At 38.3% G+C, this 9,518-nt stretch overlaps 1 protein-coding gene across 1 annotated transcript in view; it reads right to left on the bottom strand.

Annotated features, from left to right (window-relative positions):
• insra (insulin receptor a) overlaps positions 1-7,474 on the bottom strand; it is a 65,458-nt gene extending 57,984 nt beyond the window's left edge. Inside the window, exon 1 of the mRNA XM_033649751.2 lies at positions 6,250-7,474. Within this exon, the coding sequence (XP_033505642.1) occupies positions 6,250-6,349 (100 nt within the window). The 5' untranslated portion in view covers positions 6,350-7,474. The remainder of the gene's footprint in view (positions 1-6,249) is intronic.
• Between the last annotated feature and the right edge of the window lie 2,044 nt (positions 7,475-9,518).

The raw sequence follows: 9,518 nt of genomic DNA on the forward strand, positions 1-9,518 counted from the left end.
AAAACACTTTAATAGACAAAGACCCTCAGCAGTGTACAGTACAAGAGGAAAGTGGTTCTGTAGTTGCTCTTAAGTCAACCAGCAGAGTACTGAGTGACCCTGTGGAGAAAGCGAATCATCACAAGGCGGTGAGTCCGGGCTTCTATCAGTGTACACTTTCAGCCAGGCCAGTATTTTTAGCACTGCATTCCCAATAGAGAATCTAATACACACCGGCCGCACCAATAGTGGCTCACATTGGAAACTGGAACATGGCAGCCCTGGTGTGTAAGTCAGGAATTTTAGAGCCACGGCAAAGAAAGAACTGGCCGATCTGACTTCTCCATGTGTGAACACTTAGTTAAGGAATCAAACTTTGGCAGAAATAGGAACTTTAAAAAAAAGTTTTTTGCTGCTCTGGCGTAAAGCGCTGAAATTCAGTCCGAGACGACATGACACAACTCAAGCAAAACAAACCGGGTGCATCCCAGAATTTAAATGTTCTCTGTATTGTTGAGAAAGAGAACAAACTGGGAGACCTCACAAAGGTTACTATGGTGACTAGGCCAGCTCCAGCTCTCCATACATCACCTAATCTGAGCCAGACAAGACTGAAAACACAGCCATAGTGCTCTGAATCGACAATTAGAGTCATTAGAGGGGCAGATTGATATTGACTTAAGTCTCTCACAGCCTGCAGCTCCGAGACAGATGAACTTTTAAGGTTAATTAAAAAGGAGTAGTATGATGATTTCCTATAAATCCAAAGGAAGAACCAAAACCAACAATTTATATATGCTACTAACAAGACAAGGCAAAGCTGATTTCTAAAGTACTTTCCAAACAGAAATAAATGCCTTAAAGTGGCATTTAAAAACCCAATAAAAATAAAAATAAAATCAATTTAAGTAAAGCAAAATTAATCAGAAAAAATAATCGACCATTTAATCAACAATGCTAGCAACTGTTAGCAGCAATCCTACACATTAGTGTAAATAATGACCGCATGAAGTGGGCACTGCAAACAGAAGCCCTTCTTACACTGCCTGTTCAATGTCGCAGCGGCTAGAGTGTGTTCAGATCCACTGGATGACACGTGAAGGTGGTCCGGCTCACAGTTTAATCAGAACACAACGGAAGTCGACATAAAGGAAATCCATGCAATTCGTCACATTTGCAAGACAATATCCATCCACAAGAAGAAAATGTTAATTTCTTCACATCTGACACCTGACTTCTCTAATCCTACTTGCACAATTTCTATGTCACAATTCAGTAAAAGGTCTAACAGGTTGTTAGACTGATGGCGTATCGTAGCGCTTGGCCTGAGAGAGAGAACTGAGGCCTCAATGAGCATGCAGGAACACAAACACTCGGTGATTGCAAAACTTCCCTTTTCAAGGTTTCGCTGCTCTGCTGTTTTCTAACCCAGGCTAAAACTAGCCGCAGATCCACAATATGCCGAGGTCACCAAGATACATGTTCACCGTTTCCAAACTGACATGTGATGTAATCCACTTTAAGACGGGTTGTAAAAACCTAATCACCAGTCGGTTTTAAAGGTACGTTGTGAACACAGAAAACAACTTTCAACAGCTCATTCTCTCTTCTGAATTAAATGACATGTAATACAAAAAAAAGTAAAATCAAAAGCAAATGAGCTTAAATTGCAACAAATGTTTAAGCTCGAGGCTATGTTTAGTAAGTCTGCATACAACCATTTAATTTTGAAAGGCACTATGCTGCAATTAAAGTTAATTAGGAGAGGTTTGTCATATCTCTGACTGCACAGGATCAGGTATTATAGCAGTCAAACCAGCGACATTACTACAACTCTAAGAGATACAAACTTCTTAGGAAATTTCTAAAGGCTCTCCTATAAATGTCTTGTGAGCAGGACCGGGGCAGAGCGGGCGGGTTTCTAAGATATGCCTGCTGTTAGGTAGGGGTGACATGGCAAGTACAGCACACTGACAATACAATACAATACAACAGTCCAGGGAATCAGATTAAACCAAAGTAATTCAGGCCTCAGTCTTTAAATAGAGGGAAATGGAGTAAAAAGAGAGAGCCTATAAAACCACAAAGTTCCCTCTTGGGGTTGTTTGAAGTGGATCGTGTATGGATGGCTCTGGACCAAAGATCATTTGGTGATTCAGTTGCACATCAGCTGCACTCGCATACACTTTATTCTTGCTTCCAGTGTTGGCATTGAGGTAATTATTACCTCTTAAGTGTGAGAGCACAATAACAAGCACATTTGCTTTTAACAGGGGCACGGTGTCAAGGGTAAAGATGTGACACAACAACGCTTCCTTGTCAGGCGCCTGTGTGGTCGGAGTGCAAGAGTGCAGGTGTTCCAATTTACTTCATTTTCGAGCTGTATATAATTTTCAAACCTGAACTTGTCAACCAGGATTACTGGGACATTGTTGAGGGTGACAAGTGTAAAGATCATTCTATTGTGCACATGTCAAATGTACTCTTGTCATCTCCAGACAGCAGTGGCAGTTTGTGTGTGGTGTTTTTGTGAGTGTTTTTTGGAGAGGTGGTGGTGGGATGACAGTTTCATCACCTTACAATTGCTTTTCTTGTCCGGAGGCTTAAATCTAGAGTCCCAGGTTGCTGGATTGTTGTCTGCTCATGAGACCTGCTCTGGCTAGAGTGGCACTCAACAACAGGCTGCCGGTGGCTTCATTGCGAGCCCCTGCTGTTTGACCCTCTTGATAAATTGATGTGGTATAATGGGACAACAATACGCTGCAGTCTGAGAACCCGACCACCTGAGACCTCCACACACCACACCAAGCTGAACTAAACAACTGTTTGTGCGTCTTATGTATTGCCATTACATTCAAGAGCTAAGCATCCTTTTTTTTTTTGGTAAAATAAATAACTGGTGATGTCTGTTCTGAAGGTATTTCCAAAACCCTCTCTGACCATCTAGATTAAAAAACACTGTGTCTGCTGTTTCATACAAAAAGATTCTCAACCTGTTTGCCAAGTTTCAACTGTTTCCTATCCAGATTGTCAGAAATGACATACTCCCTTGCTCATTTTACACAAGACAAGAGGAATATAAACACAATGTTTTGTATGAAAAAAGCAAGATAATACAATGCAGCATCAATATAAACAAATATTGCTAGTGATAAAACTTTTGAACTGCGTTGAGTTGACTTGAAAAGCTTGCCTCGGTGAGCTCCCAGTGCAACTGAACAGACAGGAAAACCACCACAACGCACAAATAAAAAGCATACATAAGTACCATAAATATAAAAGATAAGCTAAAAACAATACACCTTAAAGTGCGAGAGGTTTGCAATACAGAAATCAAATAACCTAAACATTAATATGAACTTTTATGTTTTGTTCCACAATGTACAAATTCTACATACAGCATCTGAGTCACTTCCAGCCGACATTTTTGTTGGGAAACAATGGCACAACAAAAGAAATAACTTTGAAAAAGATGTCATGGTGCAGCAGACACAGTATTTTTTCATCCATATTGTTAGGATAGATATTTTGGAGATACCTAAAGAGGAGCAGTAATGACTTTCTGGGCTTTTCAAAGAACACTAGGTATTTATCTCTCAGAAAAACGGATGCCTACCTCTGTGACTTGAATGTAATGTTACTACATAAGAGGCCTGAACTGGAGCTAGCGTGAAGTATGAAATATGCAATACGTAACAAAACATTAAGACACATTAGCAGTTACACAGACAAATCAGCGCTAACATTTCCAACTGCCGGCTGGTGTTAAATAAATTAAATCAATTCAGGCTGCCACCAAATATAAGCTTCCATTATTAAGTGAATTTTTCCATCAAGCTGAGTTGGACTGGTACCAACAAGTAGCTCAGAAGGTTTCCCGACTTCGACACTGGTCAGTCCAGCTTATGAAATCGGGCAGTGTGAGGCCCAGGTTCCACTCTTCCCTTCTGTGGTTCACTCTCGAGTCTGAGAGGAGCACGAGGGGGGGGGGGGGGGGGGGGCTGCAGTGCAATTACACAACTTGCTTTTGATTTATGTCTTAAAATTCTTGCTCAAACTGGTTTGATGACATCGCTCTATTCGCTGTTGACTAAAATCTGATGAACGGTGAGAGAGTCTGTGCTTTTCTTTTGTGTCAAAGCACCTCTTAAAGCCAACTGCAGCCACAAACAGTACTGCAGTAGTAGGAGTTTTAAAGCTACCTGGGGCTACATACTGTGCGTGGATACAGTGGACAAACTTCTCATACACTACAAAGGAGGATTGTGTACTACTGTGCATGTGCTTGTGTCAAGATTATTGAGACACAGCACAAACCTTGAAGCAATGTTGTCTTAAAAGCAGAAGAGGAAAAAATGAATGGGTTGACACATCAGAGATATTTGTTAATCTTAATAAAAGCATCCATAAAGGCCTTTGATATTTTGGGATTGTGTACCAAAACTAAAGCAATGTGTTTGGCATGCGTTCCCTGTAGGCAAAGATTTAATGGAAATTAGTGAGTGACAATTATGAAAATCAGTGTTTTGTCTGCATGTCAATCACACAACACAGAGTTAATTGACATACTTTTCTTGTAGTGGAGCTTTTGGGCATAATTTGGATTTGGCATATATTTTGTCTTTGCCATCTATTTTAGTAATATCTTATGAGTTCATTTCAAAACTCAGAACAAAGTAATAGCACATGGACTGAACACAGGCCAACATTTCTTCAAACTATGGAAAACCAAGAGTCAAAAGAACTGCTGTATTGATTTTGCTATTTCAGTAAGTCTACTAAACACTAGAGGAACTTAACAAAGTTTGAAAGTTCTTCATCTCACCTATAAATCACCATTTACTACCACTGAATCATCAGCTCAGTTAAAAAATGAGAATATTTCCCAGCATATGGAACGATGACAGAACTGTGTAGTGTCACATTCAATATGCTGGTCTCCGTTGTTGTCTTACTCTAAGTGTCTGAAGTCAACTGTCTGAAGTTTAAAGCAGCAAGTAGTCCCACAGGTTTGCTATACATTTCCTCAAACGTTTCACCAATATTTGCTTAAAGTAACAGATTCCAACAGTGTGAGACACTGAGTGTGTCGCAGCCATTGTGGTGTTTGAGAAATGTCAAAATGTCTCCGGGTGATTGCAAATGTTCATTCATTCTTCTTATCGCCCGGTGCTTGTTGGCTGGTGAATATAAAGGGATTGTCACAAGCTGTAAAGAGGGCTTATTGTTACATTCCTGCGCTGACCACAACAACAAGCCATGGCTTTGCCTTTTACAATAACAACCAATTAATTCTCCTTAACTCTCAGACTTCTTATTTATTTGGGATAAAACACTTTGTTTACAGTTCCTGGGGACTCCAAATAGCCGATAAGTGTTAACCTTTGTCCCTTCAATGCAGTGACTGTGTACAAGCCCACTGTTGCTGCCTACGTGCCTCTATCAAATCACCATCACTAACAAAACAAAAAAATCTGGATGACAATATTGCAGTGAGACTAGGTCACAGGGTGTCTACATTGATCAGATGTATGTTTATACTGTTTCTACAAATTTATGTAATTTAATATCATTTTACTAACTTCTGTATTTAGTTAAGTATATACATACATATATATATACATATATATATATATATATATATATATATATATATATATATATACACACACACACATATATATATATATATATATATATATATATATATATATATATATATATATATATATATACACACACACACACACACACACATATATATATATATATATATATATATATATATATATATATATATATATATATATATATATATACACACGTGTGTGTATATGTATATATATATATACATATATATATATGTAGCTGAAAGTTAATTAATGTCACATTATTTGGCTTCTACATGCATATGACAATGTATCTCAATCAAAATATTAAAATAATACAATAAATCAGTTTAATTGATTTTCCCATTATCTTGGCACAATCAAAAGAATATGTAATGGGTTTCAGATTACAGTGTTAATCCCCTCATGTACAACACACAGATAATTGTGTAATATTTCACAAACATTTTTTTATAATCAAATTAAAGTCTGTGTCTGCAGTTTTTAATTTCTGGGTCCTTAATTTATTGCAGAATTGATCATTTCTTAAGTGTATACACAAGCAGTGGCGCAGTTCAACAAGCCACGTATTCAAACAATTTTACATAATTAAAATGCTTAATATTAAGTATGATAAAGTGTTATAATAAGTGTTACTTACTCTCTGCACTCGCTCGATGACAGCTCATCAAAAAGCAGACAGCGGTCAAAACAAAACACAAAGTCCGGAGCCACATAACTGACTCCGAATAAGACCCCATCCAGCACTATTCCGGGTCAAATACAGAATAATCCTTGGCAAGGAGGACAGTTCAAACTGGAGAAGAAATACCTTCAGGAGATTGGTTTTGTTTTGCGGCGTGGGCCAACAGGTAAACAAAAATAAATAAAAGACATCCCGGAAGATGGGCGGAGGAACGAGTCCAACGTGTTCAGTCAAACACAAGCTAACACTGCTGCTGCTGCTAAAGTTAGCCACCTCATGGAAAAGCAACGTTAACACACACCACCACGGGTCATGAGTACTCTTTTGGTGTCTTTATACGCATTGGTTGGTTAAACTGGCCCAGTTGACTTCGTCCGTGTCCGCAAAAAAGAGCAAAAACAAGACTTGTTGGCCGAGACGAAGCTAACGTTGCTGCTAGCAAGTGGCAGTTAAGCTAGCTAGCTAGCTGCCTAGCCTGGCTCCGCCACTCTAGCCCAGGCCACAAGTGAAGTTTGCGCTGCTTTTCAGCAACTGTCTCAATTAAATTTAAGTTTAAGAAACCCCACACACACCACGCAGATGCAGCGCATGATTTTTAAAACGAGAGACAAGTTGCATGGAAGAAAATCACAGCAAAAGTGACCGTTAACTTATTTTAGAGGAATTTTTGGAGCCGCTTGCTGCTGACTCGATGGTTGTGGCATGCGTGGCGTAACGTTAGCGTGTCTTTCGTAAAAATCCCCTTCAGGTCCTTCAGCGGCGAGCATAAAACAGCACAGTTGACTTATCCCGCGTGTGAAATACGGTTATTTTTTCCGGGCAGCTGGTAAAGCACGAAAGCGACAACTCCTCTTCAGTCAGTGCAGAGATTTCAGTGAGACCTCCACTCTATGTGAGCGGCTGACAGACAGACTTGGTCGTGGCTCCGCAGCACTCCGCTCTTCTCTTTTTTTGTTTGGGAACAGAAAAAATAAAACAAATATGCTCCAAGTTGTGTTCACACTCCTGCCACGGCAACTAAGCGAGTATCCCAATGAGAGAAAAGTAGGTGTAGTAAAGTTTTCGACTTATTCTTTTTTTTTTCCTTTTCTTCTTCCACAAACAGAGGTAGATTGTACAGTCTCCCAGGTCCTGTAGGATCCCCTTCTTCCCAGCCTCTCCGCCAGTAAACAAACCCTGCCAGTGAGCCAGATGGGCTTGAGGGGAAATACGGACTGGAGCTTATTGGATTACACAACAAACTGATCCCACTGTCAGGTGGTAGCGCGATAAAAAAGTATGCATTTACTGCTTAGTGGTGTAAAAGACCTGATACATTACCCACAGAAGGCTGCGGTGTATTAGGCTGCGAGGACTAAAACAATGAAGTGATAAATCCATTGACAGAAAATTATTTTAATAATAAGTCATTTTTGAGCATAATTACAGAAGTGAGTACTTTATGGTTTTCTTTGTTTTATATGATAATAAGTTGGATGTTATTAACAGGTTGTGGACAGTAAGAGCTCCTTGACGTCACCACTTTTGGAAACTGATTATTTACATTTTGTGACATTTTATAGACCAAACGAATTATCAATTAATTGATTAATCGAGGAAATTATTGGCAGCATAATGGATTTTGAAAATAATCTTGGTTGCAGCCTGAAAATACTATTGTTCTTCTTTTTATTACAATTTAATAACAACAATAATATAGTAATATATCAATATTAATTAAAAACAACAGTAATAATAACAATTATTAAGGACGACAATAATAATAATAAAAAAATAATTAATAATAATAATAATAATAATGGTAATAACGTTTTAATTTTTAAAATAAATATTTTAAATATTTTAATATTTCTTAATTATTTTCCACCAACACTCTAGTGTCAGTGAATCTATTAAAATGAATCAAGCTGTTTGGGGGGATCATTATCATGATAATATAATAATCATTCATAGACCATTGCTGTGATTGGCCATCAGCATTACTGGCCTCGCCCCCTCCTTTGATACAAAATTGCTGGCCAACAAGACACATGACCATGTGTAGCAGAGAAAAAAAAATCTGATTCAGAGTTACTTTCAATGAGTTCACTCTGGATCTTAGAAACAATAAATCTTAACTCAAGTACATCTTACTAGTTTTGCAGGCCTTTCAACCACATCTCACAGTCTCTCTTGGTGGATGGGGTTTGCTCTGTTGTTATGGAGACAGCTCAGTTGTTGTTGTTTGTTCACATTGCGACACCATACAGAAGAACAGATCTAAGTGTGGCATTCAAGTACATAAATATTGTGAAATCTTTAGGGAATACATGTTGCATGTTATCTCAGAGTCACTTGAAAATATGCACAATAGAAAATACCAGAATTTTCATGGTTGGTTGCACAGTCACTAAACAGGATTCCTTAAAAAAAAGTATTAATATTGTTGTGAACTGCATGGTATAATGCACACTGTAAATACAGATAGGCAGTATATAGAAACGTGCAAGCTGCATGTGTTTAGAGTAAACCAGTTTAGTGTAAGTATGCAAAGTTTTCATGCAACAACAGGTAGTGAAATGTCCATTGTAGTGTGACTGTAGCAGTGCTGAGATTTGATGGAGATCTGCTAAAAGCGCAGCTGCTGGAATAAAAGGGATTGCCAGTTATTTTGCCACCACTTCCACCTCAGCCCTCCACCTGCCCCCATTCACCCTGCAGTGTACCAGTATTTAAGCTCAGTCTTTATAAGGTAGATGGCAAAATAGTGATATGATTACTATAATAACATAAAACAAAGCAGAATGATTGTCATTGTATTTTATTGCATCTTTTTGTTGTTGTTGCTCTGTGCTAATTGCGGAAAGCAAAACTTAACATTAAAGCTCCAGTGTGTAGGATTTTTTGGCATCTAGAGGTGAGGCTGCAGAATTTAAACTTCTCCCATGTGCCAATCATGTGGGTGATCTACGTGAAAATGCAAACATGCAAATGTCTTTATCTACAGCCAGCATTTGGTTTGTCCCTTCTAGGCTGCTGTAGAAACAACATGGAAGAGGACTCCTTTTTCTAAGGTAATGAAAACACAACGATTCTTATCTTCAGGTGATTATAAACCAATGAAAACATATGATATTATATAATATATCTGCCAACATATGCCCTTAAATCCTACACACTCTACCTTTAACATAAACAAATTTCTTTATTCACTGACAAGTTTAATTTGTAAGTTAAGATCTTAA

The sequence above is a fragment of the Epinephelus lanceolatus genome, chromosome 12, assembly GCF_041903045.1.
Source record: "Epinephelus lanceolatus isolate andai-2023 chromosome 12, ASM4190304v1, whole genome shotgun sequence".
NCBI classification, from domain to species: domain Eukaryota; kingdom Metazoa; phylum Chordata; class Actinopteri; order Perciformes; family Serranidae; genus Epinephelus; species Epinephelus lanceolatus.